Source organism: Typopeltis vanoorti, chromosome 6 (genome assembly GCF_054136105.1).
Source record: "Typopeltis vanoorti isolate ZY-2024b chromosome 6, IOZ_Tvanoo_1.0, whole genome shotgun sequence".
In the NCBI taxonomy this organism is placed as follows: Eukaryota; Metazoa; Arthropoda; class Arachnida; order Uropygi; family Thelyphonidae; genus Typopeltis; species Typopeltis vanoorti.
In genome coordinates this window covers 9897926-9917629 of record NC_143554.1, presented here as the reverse complement: position 1 = coordinate 9917629, position 19704 = coordinate 9897926, and the positions used below count along the sequence as shown (strand labels likewise).

Sequence of the window (19704 nt, the reverse complement as noted above, 5' to 3'; positions counted from 1 at the left end):
GTTAGTAATGCATGAGAAATAGTTAAGGGACATATAGAAGAAGCAATATTAAGTTGTATACCCTCCTTACCTTAGGTATAAGATAGGAGTTAGATGGACTGAGTAATCTCATTATGCATGAGCTGCAGAAAATGTATACATGGCATATAAGGAATAAGGTGACCAGCAAACTCATGTACAGTACAAGGATCAGGCAAGAAAGGTGATCAGTAGGTAAAGAAGGCATATTTAGATTACAAGAAGAAACTAGCTGATCAGGCCAAAGGAAATCTAAGAGTTCTTTTGTTACATGGCAAGTAAGAGGAAGAATGCCTCTAGCAGAATGGTCATGAGGTAACAGAAGTAGATAAAATAGTTGAGTTACTGAGTGACCACTTTGCAAGGATCATATATGGAGGTTTCTATATGGAGGGATAGAAACAAGTGAGGTTGTGACAGGCTTATGTGGGAATAGAGATGGATGAATTAGATATGCTTAGGATATTGCAGAATCTCAGTGTAAATGGTAATGTCTCTGATTAGGCTTTTTAATTTAAGTCTCAGTTCTGGTAGAGTTCCAAAGGATTGGAAAAAGGGCAAAATAATTTCTTTGCATAAGGGAGGTTCTAATACTGCACTCTTCTTCTTTAGTCTTAACAGGCGATTAATCAGTAGGCTGACCTCTCAACCATTGTGCTGTTGCAGGTACCACTAGATTCTGTATATCATTCACAATACATTTCCATTCTTGGGGGATCAATGGAGACAACTCTCACCACGTTAGTGGTCAGCCACTAGTATTATTGCAGTAGCAAATTATAGACCAATTACTATCTCAGGGGTGGTGATAAAAATACTGGAAAAATTGATCAAAAAAGAGAATTCAAGAATGGGTGGATAAGAATATGATGGTAGAAGAAATGGTTACATGATGAGTCTGCTATTTTTCGCAAAGTCATTTGACAGAATGCCACGTGGAACTATGCCATGCAAATTAGAGAAAATGGAGATGGATATGACACTAGTAATGTGGATAAGAAGGTGGCTGCTGAACAGACATCAAAAAGTAGTATATGGAGGGATAGAATCAATCTGAAAACAAGTAACTAATGGTGTGCCACAAGTTCAGTGCTGGGACCAGTACTGTTTAATTTGTACATAAATGATATAGGAAATAACCTGAAAGGAAATGTTTAGTTGTTTGCTGATGATGCAAACTTAGGTAGAGTAATAGTTATTTAAGGCGATGTGTAGAGCTTACAGGATGATTTAAATAGGCTGTCAAGTATGAACAAAAGATAACAGTGTCAGTTCATTGTGGCAAAATGTAAATTATGCATTTTGGGATAAGTATATTGCAAGATGTGTACCACATTGATGCCACTGTACTCCAGGAAAGAGATGAAGTTAGAAAATTAGGGGTCGTGGTAGATAGAGAATTAAAGTTTAGAGGACATATTGCTAAGGTAGCCCATGTGATGATACTTGGCTATTGAAAAATACATTAGCAAGTAGAGATAAGGCCTTTATGCATCCACACTGGATTACTGGGGTCAGGTCTGGCCTGCTGATAGAAACTGTACATTATTACAAGCTTTCAAAGCTGTTTTAAAGTGGAGACATTTAGTTTCAGAGACTTTCAATTTTCACAAAAAATGCTATGACCTAGATTTGGCAAGAAATTACCTAGAAACACACCTCTCTTCTTTAAGACTTACTCTGAAATGTTTGAACACCTGATTTTATATAGCATATTATAAAGCCAAATTCAGCAAACCATTTGCTGTTTTCAAAAACCTATAGGCTTGGCAGTATCAAAACGACACGTAATACAAAGAATTTGTATCAGTTACTGATGATGTCCTAAAAATTAGCTAAGAAAATGAAAGGCTTCAGTAGTGAGTCTTCTAGATACTTCATATATATTAAATGAGGAGAAGCTTGTCCATTATATGAGATGCATAGATAAAATTCAGAAGAAGCATTGTTTACATAAATCCTCTCCAATATTTTGATAGATAATAGAGTGATATGATGTCTTCTTGTCATTTACAACTAGTAATTGGTTAGCAAGTATAACTCAAGTAGCATGTAACATTGCTGGGAAAAGAAGAATGGACTAGTTGCAAAAATTAAAGAGGATCATGCTAGATCTTACAAACTATTGCACGTAATTCAAATTTAGCCATTTTAAATTCAGCTGTTTACTGCTGAACTGGTGGTAAAAAAAAAAGAAATAAATAAAAATAAAATAATAATAACATAGACACATACCTTTTACTATAATTTATACTATGGACAAGTAAATTGTTTTTTAACCAATAGATTTAAGTAATATTTCTGGAACCATATATATAACAAAATTACCTGTATATTACAGAATTCATGCACAACATATATATGGATAACTACATTTTTTGGCAGCAAGTTCCTATCAAAAATATCTTATTCTACTACATGCCAAGAAACTTGATGGGTTGAGATCCAGTAACTGATGATGCTAATCCATTAAGGTAGTCAATTGCTCTTTAACTGTTAGATAGAACGGGCAGCCAAGAGAGAGGAGTGCTTCTCACTGTCCCACTAATTGCGCACAAGGTAGAGTTTAGCTGAGTTTCTATAATGTTAGTGTGTGTACTTCTTTCCTAGACAGGGGCACAATATTCTGCTGCAGAGAATGCGAGGGCTAGTGCGGACAACCTTAGGACTTCTGCACAAAAAAGGAAAGACTTAGAAAGCTGGTTGTGCCTTTTATGTAATGAACTTTTATATGTTAAGATTTTCATCATTTGTTGCCAGAAATTGTGATTGTACTTTTCACTTACCAGTTTCATGTAGCCATAAGCATAAATAAATAAAAAATTGCTCTTTAACTACTCATGGATGACATGTCTTGTTAGGTATACAGAAAATTTACAGGAAAAAAAAAATAATAAAAAAATAATTTTTTTCTGCTGAGGCAGTTGATTGAAAAATGCTATTTATCAAAAGGTAATTAATCGAAAATTCAAATCAAATGAACAGTTCACTGAAAAATGAATTATAAGGTGTGTGAAGACTGTCTAACCAGAAATTCAATTTTTATTGAATTAACTGCAATGCTATTGAAGCCTCCCCGATCCCCTCTTTTTTTGAGAGTGAGTATCAATATGTTTAATGAAGGTACTAATGAATCTAGGGATTTGTAGAATGATACTTTTTTTTTTTTTTTTGCTTGTTTTTCAGCTATGGTGCAAATTAACCTGACGATTTATATAATAATTTAATGAGTGGAATAAATTTTGGTCATGATTCATTTTCTTGCTTAAATTCCAACAAATACACTGGTGTCCAAAAGCTAAGGATGAACTACATTTTTATGAAAAATGTAGTTCATCCTTATGTATGAAAAAATTTTCACAACTACAGCCAAACATGGACATAAATTTATTGCCAGCATACTAATAAATTATATTACACAAAAAATGTGTTATAAATTTCACACAAATCAAATTGCAATAAATTTTTGACAAAAGTTACAAATTTGCTAAAGATGTAGTTAAAGGATTAATGTGCAGTGCTTACTGAAAACTATGCAGAGAGGCATTTCTGTATGGAATATGTTCATCCCAAACTGTGATGCAGCTTTCACAATGTTGTACCATGCTTAGCACTAAGTGATTCAGTTCTTGAGGCAAACTGAGCAATTCCTCCTTCAGAGCAAGGATAAGGCCTTGTTTGTTTGTTTGCTTGAGGGGAATTTCAAGGAGTAATGCATCTCCTTCTTGCATCTCAAACGTGTTCTATGAGGTTGAGATCTGGGAAGAATGCTAGCTACTATGTTCAATTTAATATCCTCAGTCTCCAGAAGTATCTCCACTGCTTGTGTACAATGTGGTGTGCCACTGTCATCCATAAAAATGAATTCTTCACATATGGCACCATGGAGCAATCAAACATGACATTAAAGAACTTTATTGCGGTATTATTCACCAGTCATAGTCCCTTTTTCCAGCACTTGTAGCTTGGTGCACCATTAAGCATAATATAATGCCTCCCCACACCATGACCTCAGCACCACCATATCTATCCCTTTCAAGAACATTCTCATGATAGTAAGCAGTATCACTTTCATGACATATCAAGTGTCATCTAGAATTGGAAGAAAGACTAAAATGACTCATCTGTAAAGAGTACTTACTCCATTGGCATCTTGTCCAATTTTTACAGATACAACACCACTGAAAACATTCTCTGCAATGAACTGTGCATAAAGGGATGAAGACTACAGGCCTACCTGCCGCAGGTAGATTTTGCATGCCACAGTTTGTCGAGATATCTGCTTACCTGTGTTTGAATGGAGCTAACTTGCATGCTGACTTGATGTGGCGCATCAGTTACTTTTGCTGTTATAATGCTCTGTGGTAGAGTAAGGGCAACACTCTTAGCAAATATCTGGAACACATTCCATTGAAATGCTGCCAAGAGCCAAGACAATGCTATGCGAGATTCCAAACTCTCCGGCAATATCAGTAATTCTGCAGCCTTCTTAAAGATTTCCAATAATTGTGAAATCATCTAGATGATGTCTTTGAGATATTACAAGACATCTCAGTTTGAAACTTTATCCTTCATGAAAAAGAGCTTTCTTCAAACACAATTTGGTTAGCCTTTTGCCTTTTATCCTGCTGAGTGCTACCATGTAACCCCTTTGAGTGTGATTTGAAAATTTGAATGTATATCCTCTTCCTAATCAAAATTGTCAGTTATACAAACTGCCACAAGCTGATTTATCTGAATCTGCAGCTGTAATCTTCAGAAATAGTGTTCGTCCTTAGGTTTTTGACACCAGTGTTCTATCCAATCCCATCTGTTCCAGTTTGATTACCAGCATATCATGTTGAAATCTATCAAAAGCTTTGGTAAAATCTAAATATACCACTGCTTATGCTTCCTGTTTGTCCAATGTACCAATTAACTTGTTACAGGAAGTAAGTAGATTGTTAATAGATGATCTTCCTTTAGCAAAACCATGCTGTCCATCAAAGAGAATGATGTGTCATCAATCCAATTCTGAATCCTGGTCTTCTCTAACACCTTTACCACAACTCCAGAAAGACAGATTGGTCTGTAACTCAAAGCCTTAATCTTATCAGCTCTTTATGAAGTGAAACCATTTTGACCTCTTTCCATTCCTTTGGAACTTGGGAAAATCTATGACTCAAGTTAAAGAGGCAAGTTAAAGCCATTGTTAACTCATGGAACATTTGCTCAAGATGTGGTGATACCATCAAGTCCTACAGCTTTATTTACATCAAGTTTACTCGCTTCCTCATGTACCTCCTTCTCACTCATCATCAGTGGCTCCTCCTCCCTTCCTGCTGCTCTGAAGTTCTGCATGATGCTACTTTCACAAGGATTAAACACCTTTACAAACTGCTCATTTACCATCTCTACTATATCCTTCTCAATGGTTATTATACCATTCTCTCCGATCAGTATCATCCTTCCATAATCATTCTTTCTTCTACTGGTCACATATCCAGAATTTATTATTTATTCTTTAGCTAACTACTGCTCATACTGAACTTTTGCTACCCTTACCAAGTGAGTTACCTCTTTTGCTTGCTCTTTGTACTCCTCATACAACCGACTGTCACCACCACCACCTATCTTATGCTGCCTCCATAATGCCTTCATCCAAAATGCATACTTCACCTCTTCATTCATCCATCCATTTCACACCCATTTTATTTGACCTCTTGACTTTTGAAATGCATTCAGACATTGCCTCTACCAGACAGTTTCTTAAGACATCCCAAGCAACACTGATCTCCTTTCCTTCCAATTTGATGATATAGCTGCAAGATGTCTCCTGAGCTTGTCATAATCACCTCATTTACATTAACATCCCCTGATGAGATAATCAAATCCAAGACCCTTGATCTGCATGTACCCTCTGTTACATACTGCCTAAGGTAATTTCTCCATTGTCTTCACCCCCAATAACGATGTCTTGCTGCCACTGTTCTTGTTCACATTGGTGTGCTGAATAACATTATGTATCGTACAAAGTATAAATATATTAAAAAAACTTAACCACACAGTCATACACAAGGATGCTACAACCAGTAATTATCAAAAATATCACAAATTTAATATCAAAACAATGTCTTATTTGTAAGCTCAAGTTCAAGCAGTCACTCCAATAAGTGACACCTGGTGGTTTTTTGAATTACTTGGGCACAATATTCTATTTAAGCTATATGAATGTGTGGGCACACAGTAGTCAAAAAGGAAGTACACATGCCTAGTAATTGTGCACACAATTTTTTTTTTTGCTTTCAGAATTTTCAATTTACAGTCAATTTTTTTACTGTAAATGAAAAATGAATTACGTGATAAATTGTACTTGTAACTTATTTTATTTAGTAATTTTTCCATTGTCTTCACCCCAATATTACTCTAATTCCAACATCTTTTAGCCTGTGCTGTGTGCATGACTGTTGCTGATGTCAGTAAGTTGCAGAGGCATATTAGACTGTCTACTATCTAGACCAGTTTTTTCAAACTGCAAGTTGCAACTGATTTCAGGGCCTGTTAGCAGGCCCTGAAATCAGTTTAGCAGGTTATGACCAACATTTTTTGTTTTTAAAAATGAAATACAATAGAAAATATCAGAATGCATTTCATATATTTTGTAGCTTTAACATGTTCCAACTGGGCAGCATCACATCCCATGTTTTCTTTCAAATGGGAACTCACTTGACGGTATGTTACATTCCTCCTTCATTGAGCAGATGGTTCTTTTACAAGATGTAAATATATAATTAGCATGTTAGTTTGAATGTTCTTGATTAAATTTTAATTATAAAATTAGTAGTCTTGATGACAGTATATAGCAGGGGTGGCCACAACGTGGCTCACAAGCTGCATGCAATCTACCAGGAAAAATAAACAAAAAGAGAAGAGGAGACAACAAAAAAGAAAGAAGAGAGAGAAAAAAACAGGGTTAATAAAAATTTCTGCAATAAAAATTTAATTCAAAACACATTAAATGAAGTTCACTTTGAACAATTAGAATAATTTTCAAGTCAAAACACAATAATTTTAGTTACTTATTTACTAGTAGAGACTGTTCTTGTATACATTTTCTTAGTAAGCTCCTTATAAGCTCATTACAACCTTGCCATACGCACACTCGCTCCCGTAAAATCACATCAGTTAAAGGTTGCAGCTCTTCTAAGTCTTACTGGAATTATTTTGGCTCCAAAAAAAGGACACGTAGTTGGTCACCCCTGGTATATAGTATCTGTGAGAGGGGAGTTGTTTATTATGCAGTCAGGTTGCTTTCATTCTATGTTTCCAATATATACCAGCTGTCACTACATGTGACAGTAGTGAAGTTTCTATTTTGACAGAGACCATACTAAAAAGAGTTTTTTTTTTTTTTTGCTATGCCTATTCCAAAAGAATAGGCATAGTGAATAATAATGAATCCTGTGTTTTTATGGCAAGCACACCCATGGTATTAAATAAAGAATTTCTTAATTTCTGCTCTTGTTGTTATTTATTGTTGTATTTAAATGATAACATTCATGTTTTGATATTAACTTTGTTGTTTTACTTTATTATATACAGTAAGGACACACATTGTTTTCTAAAACTTTTGCTTCAGGTTAGTGTATGTGTGTGTGTAATTTTTTTTTCTCCCAATCCTTGAAGTAGTTCAACACCAGAGCAACTAGAGGCAAAGATGGAGTAAGCCATATGCATATTGCTGCTTTACAGAAATCAGATCTGATCATAGTATCAGATATTCAACTGATAAGAATAGATACTACACTTTTTTGCTTCTCAGCCTTTTGGTTAAGATAGCATTGAAGTATTTGTTATAATCAGCTTAATATCTGCTATGGGCCACAAGATATTACATTGATTTTTGGAATGTGGCAAATATTTTCAGCCAAAAGTTTGAAAAACGCTGGTCTTGTAGCTGCAGATTTAAGTGAATTAATGCTCACAATTTTACATGTTACAGCTAGGCAAAAAAGAACAACATTAATATGAGAAATATTACATTAGTGTGCACACATTTAGTTTGAGACTGAAAAGTTGAGTGCAAAATTTTTTTCATGTGCTGGCAAAAATTAGAGAGAACAGTGTTTGGTCACCATGAAGTCTGTTAATCTGCAATACTATGGATAGAATTTGAGGGTCATGAGAGAAGGTCATTCATGTAGAGGAGGAAGAAAGTAAATGGCAAAATCACTAGTCTTGTAATATGTAAAAAATATTAAAAAAATACAAAAAAATATAAAAAAAAAATCACAAAAAAATATAAAAAAAAATCACAAAAAACCTCAGCAATAATGTAACTATAGGTTTATAACATTTCATCGGTAAGAGTAACAAAGAAAAAAAAAAATCCCCAGCATTGAACGAGAAAGCTAAGGAGATGGTTGATTTGGTAGAACTATAGCTGAAGCAGCTAAAGCTATGAAACCAATGTATCAAGTCTGTTAACTGAACATATCTTCTGTATCAGTAGTTTTTACTGTTATTTTTTATATTGCCTGTCATAGTTTGTGACATCAGAAAATTATAGAGCAGAGGCATGCAGTGAGTAGAAACTCCAACTTAACCCCCACACATGGAGTTAAGTTGGAGTTCCCTGTTCATCATTAGCTTTGGACAATGACCACCTAGGTGGGAGATGAATTTCATGGCACAGTGTGGGACCAACTCCCTGCTAACTGGAGACCTGAAGTCATTCGATAAAAATTAAAAAGAAAAGAAAACCTCATCCCACCCACAGTATGATGTATTATAGTTTACAAATAAACCTTTCGTGGGTGATGATAAAAAAATAAAATAAAAATACATTTTTTTTTTCAAAAAAATCCTTCCAGAAATAATCTGGCAGTTAAGGAGCAACAGGATTATTCACTGGCTGGTTGCAAAGTGCACATATTACCATCAGATTTGGTGCAGTATCTGACTAGTCTGCAGAACCACTTTTCTGCTGTGTCCTGATGAGGCACTGGCTTCCTAATAATTACATATTGAGCATACCCATGAAGAGCATCACCCACACTGTATGTGAGAAGGGAAAGAGCTCAAAATAGAAATCAAACATGGAAATAACCACTTCAAGACTCCAATAAGGCAGTGGTGTTTCATCAAATGATGAATGTCATCCATCACCTACAGTGGATTATGAAGTATTAATTGGTAGATAGCTGATAATTACATGACCTGATATGCTTTCACACCAGCCATATTGGCTTTGGACAATGAAGATGAAATATAGCATATTGCAGCATCATTTTATTAGTCAGAAAGCACATGCAACTTAAAATTAACCTTTTGTTTCCCTGAATCTCAGCAAGGTTTGCTTTAAATTTCACAATCTAGAGGACGTTTATGAAAAGAAGTACATATTTTAAATTAATGACAAAATAATTACATCTAGAAATCATCTACATCATCTCTTAAAAATTTCCAAAATGGTTTTCTTTATAATCTACAAATTTTCATTTTAAAATAATGCCAAAATACATTTCTTGTATTTTGCCATTATTTTAAAATTTTTATTTCATATTCTACTAATATTTTAAAATTATTTAAAAACAAAATTAACAAGAAGTTAGAAAGCTGTTTTCTAATTAACAACAACAGAAATTAAGAAGATGAATTACCTTTAGTACTCTGAACATGGACAATTGGTTGTCCATTATCATCTAATTTGTATTTGAATGTAAATTTGCAGTCATTCTTGTCTCGGAAAACACAAAGCTTCTCACCTGAACTTTCATCAACTGAATAAAGGGATACAATTATTAATGAATATTCAACTTCATTTTGACATAAATAAAACATTTTTCAAACAGAAATATTAGATATAATTTAATTAGTTTTCCTTAAATAATTTGTTATTAAATTACAAATAACTACACTCCATAAATCATCAAGTTATATAGTTTACTTATTCGATATTCGTAAAAAAGTGTTTCAAGAGTTCATTGGACTTATTCAAGAAAAATAACCAACCATTTGGAACATGGGAGGAGGAAAGGATACTGAAGAAAAAACTTACTAAAAAGCAACTTATTACTGTATAAGTTGCTTTAATAAGTGCCTTTCAAAATACACTCTTCTGCTGAAAATAACTTATATCATCACATTTTCCCTGAGTCTAAGATGCGAAAGCCATTTTGATAGTTTACTGAATACAGTAATTATCCAATGTAGAGGTAATTGTGAATCCATAAAAAACAAAAACACAATGGAACGAAGTTTAATTACCTGTAATTAAATATAAATATTTTGGTTTGAGAAACTTAAAAACCATCATCAATGTAACAAAACAGAATTGGGACATTCAAACAACAGCAAAAATACACTTGGAGAATGGCATCTTTTCAAGCACAATCATGTGAGAGTTGGTTGGTTGATAAGGAGTTTATTGGCACAAGGACATCAAAGGTTACAGCTATGCTCAAGGTAATAATAAGCAGTAATAAACAGATAAAACAGTAAATTTTAAAAATTTATTTAAGCTAAGCAGTATATACATATAAATATAAATTATACCCAAATGTGTTTTTGCATAAATTAAATATTTTTAAAAAGTTAAAAATTTCATGCAGATGATCTGACTAATAAGATCTACCTGAGTGCATATGGCTCAGCCAGTGCCATAAAAAATTTATTCCTTTCCATTCCTTTGTCAAGTGGAGACTCATTGTGGGAGACTCAAACTATCAACACAACATCTATCATACTGCTCCTTGAAACCATAAACAGAAAAAGCATTCAGAACTGACTCAGGCAACCCATTCCATAAATTCACCACTCTCCAAGCAAAAAATCTAGTCCTCACACCTTGCTAACCGCAATCTTACCCAACTTGCAGGAATGACAAGTGCTGGCACTCCACCAGAACGCAACTAATGGTGAGATGCATGTTGCACTATTCACAAATAGGTAGGTCATCAGTCCTCAGTAAATATGATTGCATAAGATGACTGTGGTTTATGTTAAGCCTACCAAGAACCACTTCCTCTCTTCTGTTTCTCCACTGATTTAGTTGTTAGTGCTTCCTGCAATTATGACTTGCAAAGTTGATTATACACAAGAGACAAGATAGCCTGTAAAGAACTCAATGAGTCTGTATAAATGATTCATTTTGGTAGCAGTTTTCTTTTATATGCACCACTGCAAGCTTGCATGTAATTCTGCTGTATAATTAATGCAATGAACTGGAATCTGATTGGATATGATAATCAGGAAACACAGCACCACAAACAGTGGTATCAGATTATGAACTGTCAGTACAGATGGGAAGGAATCAGAGTGTTCTGCTCTATGCACATTGTGGCAGAATGCTATTACGTTTGATAATGTTGTCAAAATTCATGCCAATACTTGCATTGGAATGAATTGACATACGTACATACCAAAAGGATATATGGCAGTCTGATGTGTGTGTGTGATATTGACTCTCCCAAAGTAGAGAAAATATACTAGTCCATATAGGATGCTCTGAAAGATTTTAATTTTTAGGCCACAGTTAAGAAACAAATATTTCTGTCTGATTGAGAGAAGGTTCATTTACCTCGACATAAAGGCTCTGAATGGGCAATGTGTGAAAAGCACCATTAGCTTTTTATAATCCCTGATGATGGGGGAATCACCTCTGCACTTGCAAGGCAGTAGAAGAGCTCTTTTTAGTTCCTCCTTAACGAAAGGCTGATTATATGACTAGTGCATTAATAGAAGAGTTTAGCTGCTTTTTCTATTGTTGCTCCTTCAATGTTAAAAATTTAGCAGGATGTGAAGCTGTTGCTGAGATTCTAGCAAAAATTTCTTCCAAAGTGTCTGCAATAGCTTTAGGATCAGCAACATTCCATTATGTTTCAAGGTAGACAAAGGGTACATTCAATATCTACATTTCCTAGAATTTTTGCACTTGTTGTTTGATTAATTGTTGATGTAAACTAGATTTAAGACTGTTTCCAACTCTGACATCTCAACATAAAGTTCTTCTGCCTAAGCACGTTTAAAAGCTATTTGATTTCATGTGGTGGTGGTGGGGCATGAAATTTGTCTAGATCTTTTTTGGCTACTTGACACACTGGATTCTACCGTGACTTTGGATAGAGTGGGAATTCAGATGATGTTTTTGGAAATGGAGCAGATGTTGCTGGCTAAACTATACAAACTGTGAAATACTTCACTGCTTGATAGGTGTTTGATTGACTGTTTCAGAATTAAATTTTGAAAGATAAGAAAAAAAGTATTCCAATCAGCTTGACACATTTCTCATATGGGTGTGTGTAGGAGAACATGGTTTCTGTGAAGACATAGTAAATAATAGGAAACTTAACAAGAGGACAAAGGACAAGAAGGGAGGGAGAGTGCTGCTGATGACAACATGGGAATTATGTCATGATAAGGTAGACCTGAAAGAGGAAAATAGTGGCAATAACTTTGAGGCAGTGTGGTATGAGGTGGAGATTTACAGGATATTTAGTTGGATGTTGCTATAGGCTAGGGAATATGGAGGTATGAGGTGGAGATTTACAGGATATTTAGATGGATGTTGCTATAGGCTAGGGAATATGGAAGGAGGTGATGAAGAAATATATAAGCAACTTGGGTTGGTACAGAATGAATTCCAAAAAGGCCAAGTTTCCATACACTCAATTTTTTCTGTAAATTATTAATCAAAAAGATAAGAGCATTTCAAAAAGAACACATGTGTCCTTCACTGATTATGAAAAAAAGCCATCAATAAAATTAATAGACAAAAATTATTTAAAATATTAACTGATCTAAATATAATAAACCACTCTTAAAATTTATTCAAGAAATATATACAAGAAATAAAATAGCAGTGAAATTAGAATAAATATTAGAACTGAAAGACATATATAGAATACAGCAAGAATGTATTCTATATCACCTCTCACCTCTACCTTTTAATATATATATATATATATATATATATATATATATATATAATATTTTTATATTAGAATTTTACTGACTAGAATCACAGAAATAAGATAAAAACTTTAATTAGAACACAACTAGTTTCGTCAGAATGCCGACTTCTTCAGGTGTATATACTATCACAAAAAACTGGAAACTTAGCAAGATAAAAAATTAACTTCTCATATAAACAAGTTAAGAACAACAACAACAGTCAAGTTTTAACTGGCGTCCACATGGCAGGTCTAACGCGAGGTGTTAGTGAGTGGGAACTATCTCGAGAGCGCCAAAACATTATTGTTCATGTGCAAGGAGTCTAGAACTATTTCTTTTGATTCTAAGATGCATCTTTCTAGTTCATCGGGGCATTTATAGATATTTGTAGTAAGATTCCAGTCTATCTGGTGTTGACGCCCTTCTAAATTAGAGTTGCTAGAGAAAAGGACATGACTGGAGAACGTGCTTGCACAGGTTCTGCTATAAGAGATATCACGTTGATGCTCTTTGAGTCGTAGTAATATAGACTTATAGGTTTGCCCATAATACGGCTTCCCTCAACTACAGATGATTTTTATATAATCCTGGGAACTGAAGTTGGTGATGTTTTGGCTTGGGTTGACTCAGGGAAGAACGAAGTTTTGGTAAAGTAGTGAAGTTCTAATATTAAATTTCTTCATAATTGTCGCCAATTTGGTCAATAGAGAACTTACATATGGTAATTAAATGTGTGCAATAGGTTTTGAGTTATCTTCTTGCCGAGGTTGGAGACGTGAGTATAGACCATTAGAAATGCTTCGAGGTGAGTAGCCGTTGTTTAAGAAAATGCTTTTAAGGTGGTTAAGTTAGATTTGAAGATCTTATTCTTCTGAAATTAAACATCTCGCCCGATGAGCCGGAGTGATGATAATTCCGAGTTTCTGCAGAGGGAAGTGACGAGAGGAGGCATGTAAGTATCTGTCTGTATGAGTTGTTTTTCGAAAAATAGAAATGAGACAATTAGGCATCCTAGTAATCTTTACATCTAAAAAGGAGAGAGGTGAATTTGATGTTTTGGTGGTGACTGTTCATATGATCTAGGAAGGTTTGTAAGTTCTCTGGACCATATTCCCAGATGAGGAAGATGGCATCTATGTATCGAGGCCACAGTTTTGGTTTTAGTGTAGCACTAGAAATTGCCTTTAATCTTGAAGTCTTCAAGAAAAATGTTGGCTAACACTGGAGACAAAGGGTTGCCCATAGTCAAGTCGCTGGTTTGTTTAAAGATTTTCCCTTCAAATAAGAAATAGCCAGAGTTTACACAATACATTAATAAGGAGAAAATTTTTTTGGAGAGTTTGTTTTTCAGGAGATTGAGGACTTCTTTGGTAGGAACATTTGTAAAAAGAAAGACAATATCAAAACTGACCATTCTGTCCGACTCCTACTAGTTGTGTTCTAATTAAAGTTTTTATCTTATCTCAGTGATTCTAGTCAGTAAAATTCTAATATAAAAATATTAGATAATATTTTTATATTAGAATTTAATATAAAAATATTATGTAATATTTTTATATTAATATTTGTATTATTTAATATTAGAATTAAAATAATACATAATTATAAAAATCTACAAAGAGCATAATCTATTTGCTATACAAATAAACCCATAGTAATTAAATCATCAGAAGATGATGGCTACAGAGATCAGTAAAATCATTAAATGAAATTTTAGAACAATATAATATGAGAATCTCAAAAGGAAAGACAAAACAATGGCTTTCAAAGGACAAAACCCAATGAGAAGTAAAATAGTGATAAACATTAAAATATTAAAGCAAGTAAATCTTTCAAATACCTGGGCTGTGACTTATCATATGAAGATGATATAGACATTAAAATATCAAATTTTGTTAAAGTAAATAGTATAATAAACAATATATTTATCCATCCCTGGTACAAAAACTAAACAGACTATAAAACAGATGAAGAAATTTTACAATCTCTGAACATATAACCAATTAATTACTATATAAGTAAATATAAACAAAAATGTTTACAACATTAATATAATTTAATTAAAAACATCTAAATCAAATGGACGATAGCAGACTGCCAAATCATCAGATTACAGCACTGACGCAAAGGACTTGAATGTGGAGAAATAAAGAGGTTCTAGTTCTTGTATGGATTATATGTGCAGATTTGATCCCCTGGTTTTTATGGTGATGAGGATATATTGGAAAGGATCTAGAGAAAACTGACTAAAGGTAAGGAGGAAGAAAATTATGCTCATGATTTTCTAAAGCTGTGTGTGTGTGTGAGACAAAGGAATGAATGAATCATCAGTATGAGGCATCAGTATAAAGAGCAAGAAATGGCCACATCATTCTTGTAAATCAGAAATAATCACTAACACTAGACAAATTAAAGCCTATGCTTAATTTAAATCAAATAAAAGCATGGGTCACAAGAGACGTGTTTGAATAATGGTTTACAAATTATTTTTTACCCATAGTTGAGCATTACTGCAAAGAAAATTAAACGAATTTTAAAATTTTGTTGCTATAAGACAATACAACATGTGATCCAGCTGGAAAATTTTTGACTTGAATAAAAATGTCAAAACACATTGTTCTGCCACACAACATAATTGTTACAGCCGGTGAATTTAGGTGTCACTGCAACAGTTAAAGTCTTTTTTTATTAAGTTGACAGGAGAGGGGACACTATCATTGGCAGAAATTTGGAAAAATTATCACATCAGAAATGCAACTGAAAATATTAGTGCATTATAGCTTGACAACAGCTCAACATCAGTGTGGCAGTGCAACATTTAAGGCCTATTAACTGTGAAAATGATTTCACTGGCTTTGAATTTCAGAAGACATTGTGAAGATTGGGGAAGATCTGGGATACTTTGTGTTCTGACAATGTTTGTGAATGCATTAACTTGCATTAAAATGATCTTTATGGTGGAACTCTCCTTGAGACAGAGCAGCACAGAAAAATTTTCCTGATGTCTTGCACCACTATAAAAAACACACACACAATCTACCAGTAATTGTCTGGACATCCCAGTTATTTAAAGTTATGGAATATTCCAGGTTTGTTAATAACATAAAAACTGGCATACAGATAGTAGGAAGCAGTATTTCATTGTAGCAGTTGAATACAGGTGGTATTGGCAAAACAACGTGAACTCAGTGACTTGGAGAGAGAGAGAGGTGTCACTGTGGGCTGTCAAGATTGGTGGCATGTCTCCATACATGCCACTGCTGCTCAACTGGAGCATCCAAAATCAATGGTTGGTGATGTGATCAACAAATGGAGACATTCTGACATCACTAGTGCAGGGAAAACACCCAGGGTGGCTGCCAAAAATGAAGGTGTTAAAGGTGTTAAAATTGGTTTGCACATAAGAACCAGCTACAATCGCCACAGACTATCTGTGATGAGTTCTAGAGTGCAAGTAGCACTATGGTAAGCACTAATACTGCACGAAAAGAACTTAATTTAGTGGGTTTCCATGGAAGAGCAGCAACACACAAGCCGAACATTGCACCAATGAGCAAGGCAGCTCATCTGGCCTGGTGCAAAGAGCATGTGAACTGGACAACTGACCAGTGAAAAATGGTACCCTGGAGCGATGAATCAAGATTCACCTGTTTCCAGTCTGATAGTAGGATGTAGGTGTGGAGGTAGCCTAGTAAATGCTTGTTATCACAGTGTGTTGTACCCACAGTAAAGTTTGGTGGTGGAGAAATAATGATACAAGGTGCATTCAGCTGGTTTAGAGTAGGACCACTGGTCATTGTACTTGGTCCCTTCAATCATGAAGTGATTGAAGTGGAAACAGATAACTTGCTGCCATTATGTTATCCTCACAGCATTTTGCTTGAAAGCAGTAAAATCTCACTTTCAGTGAACTAAGTAAGTTTTTTAATCTATATATTCTAAACATATGCAAACACTAAACTGCAACCCTTATTCTGGATAGACCAAGTTATGTTCAAGTGAATTCACTTCATTAAAGATGAATGCTACAGAAACAGGATATATTAATGCACAATACAATAAATGAAAAATTACAACTTTGCACTTTTATCCAGTGGTTAAATTCTAAACAAATAAGCTCTGGAGGCCCTTAAATTAAGGATCATAAATGCGAGGCTATTGCTAGATTGTCGCAACTTTTTTAAAAATTTTATTTATTTATTCTGGTGGAGTTAAAGCCATCAGGCTTTAACTAGTGAAATGTACAGGAAAGTGCAGAAAAATATCAGGGTTTACCCGTTAACAGTAGCAAGAGGTCTACAATAGTTTCCACAAGGCTTCCTTCGATCTGTCTCTGCATCAAGTCTCTTTTTACAAAAAGCAAGGACACTGTTTCTTCCTTGGGACATCCAGCATTTAACATATGGAAGATGATACCACTGGGAAATTGGTGGACCACAACTATTTACTGTCAGCAAAGATGAGACATTTTCAACCATGAGTGCATTTCTTGTTGATGTCACAATATTGTTCATAATGCTGAATCCCCGCTCACACACTGCATTGCTCACCAGCATTGTTTCAACACACTTCAAAAGTTTCTTCGTGGCATCTGACACATGCTTACCTCCACTGTGCTTAAAATCCTTTAATATCATCTGGCCAATACTCAGCAAAACTACTTTCATTATTTCTGAGTACTTTGTGTCCTTATCTGTCATGCACCAACTTGTCAAATTTGTGATTATACTCTCATCAAATTGTCCTTTATTTATTTCCATTGTGTTGTTCCTACTCCCAAATACTTTCAAGGGAACTCCTTTGAATCGATTTGCTTCTATAGCTTTCTGAGCTTCCCTCCAGTAAATACCTCCTCTCTCTTTGTGACCTTTAAATACTTCTCTTGTTCTGTGCAGGAGTTGGCTTGCTCTAGGTAACATCACAGTTTGTTTTTGCAAAGATTCTGAGAGGCATCTGACACATGCATTATCTGAGCATCTAGAAAGCTCAGATAATGCATTCATCATTATTCCTAAATTGTTTATGAAATACATTTCTTCAAGTTTACCAGCTAGCCCTTGAAATGTTGCTCTTTCTTTACTATCTTGATTTTCATCATAAGCTGCACATGTAAAGAAACTGTGCAATGATTTATTTATTCCAAATAGTTTTTCCAAATAGAATTCACAGCCTGAAAACTTGATGCAACCCAATGAGTTGACAACACCTTTCCCACTTTGGTGAGACTGCACATTTCCTTAGTTCACATAAGTTCTTTGGAGAAATACTAAAAGTTGAATATACCTTATCAAGAAACAACACAAAATGATTTGTTGTCGTAACATCTTTCACTGAATCATGCACAGCAAATTCTAAGTGATGATTTATACAGTGTCATGTTAAAATTGTTGGAAATTCTTCTTTCATCCATGTTGCTGAACATGTTTATTTCCCTAGCATAACTGAGGCCCCCATCTGTACATAATCCAATTAGAATTTCCTGCAAGATTTCTTTTTTCTGACCGTACTTTTCAAGGCACTTCATAAGCAGGTTCTTAATGTTCATTGCTTTGGTGCTTTCTGATTGAATTAAATCAAAGAATAGTGTTGTAACATCACCACCATTTATTGCACCCTGTATGTACACTATCAGAACAGTCTTCTTGTTAGATATGGATGTACTTTCATCCAGAACAGTAGAAATTTTGGTTCTATGGTTTATAATGCTGTCTGCAATTTTGTGTTTCATTTGTTTTGCAATATGATTCACTATATCAGTGCATGTCACATTACTATGTAAAGCATACCCCACATCTAACCCATTAAGAAATCTAAAGATTAATTAATTTTGGATGATCTACAAAAGATCGATTATGCTCTGCAATATGATACGGAGTGCGAAACACATGACACGCGATTTCATGAGCTAAGGATTTCTGTTCTTCTACAATATGTCGCAATGAATTCTCACTTTTACTTCTAATAGTTGCTTCTGCACTTTTATGACATTTGGTATCTCTATTTTCATAAATTTTCTTTCTGAGTTGCTTTTTTGGCATTGTTTAGACCCTTCCTCTTTATTACATATTAATCCATTTATTCACTCTGATGCTAATTGAATATCCTAATATGAAGAACTTGCGCCCCTAGGATCTGTACACCTCTGCACATGTTATACACTCCAAACCTCCGTCCTTACAAAATAACCAATTGTATTTACCTTTGAATGCTATCCACTGGTCAAGTGTCTAGCAAGTTGGCAAATCTTTCCTTTCATTCAATGTATTAATTTTATCGCAATTGCAACTGATGGGAATCCTATGTTTTTGTGGATTCGTTCTATCTCTTCAGAAACTATACACAAACTGTCATTACAAACTTGTTTTGTATTATCACTGTCATCCAAGCCATTTTTCCATTTAAAGACTGTGTCAATGTACTTATCCATAGTTGAAATAGTAGGCCTACATAAACACAAAAATATTACACGATTTTCTTTGTGCTTCTCACAATCACGAGCTCTGATAAACAACTGCTAATCTGCTGTTCTATTGTTGGTTACTGATTGTTGCCAACCAGAAAAGACAAAACATCACTACGAGTCTGTCAAAATTCTGCTACACTACGATGCAATAATGTTTGCTTGTCAATCGCTGCAAGATCATGCATTACAGGAAGCTCCAAATCTCCCCTGTCCCTTTCATCACGTATTTGTAATCAGGCAACTGTTGATATTGACTTTATATACATATTCAAAACGGTAAACGATTGTTG

At 34.5% G+C, this 19704-nt stretch overlaps 1 protein-coding gene and 2 pseudogenes across 2 annotated transcripts in view; 1 reads left to right on the top strand and 2 right to left on the bottom strand.

Annotated features, from left to right (window-relative positions):
• The window catches only part of mys (position-specific antigen beta subunit myospheroid), a 390003-nt gene that overhangs the window by 19508 nt on the left and 350791 nt on the right, over positions 1-19704 (bottom strand). For both annotated transcript variants that reach the window (XM_090394055.1, XM_090394056.1), the window contains exon 19: positions 9660-9779. In XM_090394055.1, coding sequence (XP_090250181.1) covers positions 9660-9779 — 120 coding nt within the window. The remainder of the gene's footprint in view (positions 1-9659; positions 9780-19704) is intronic.
• LOC150105277 (U2 spliceosomal RNA) lies at positions 7661-7840 on the bottom strand (annotated as a pseudogene).
• LOC150105276 (U2 spliceosomal RNA) lies at positions 7808-7964 on the top strand (annotated as a pseudogene).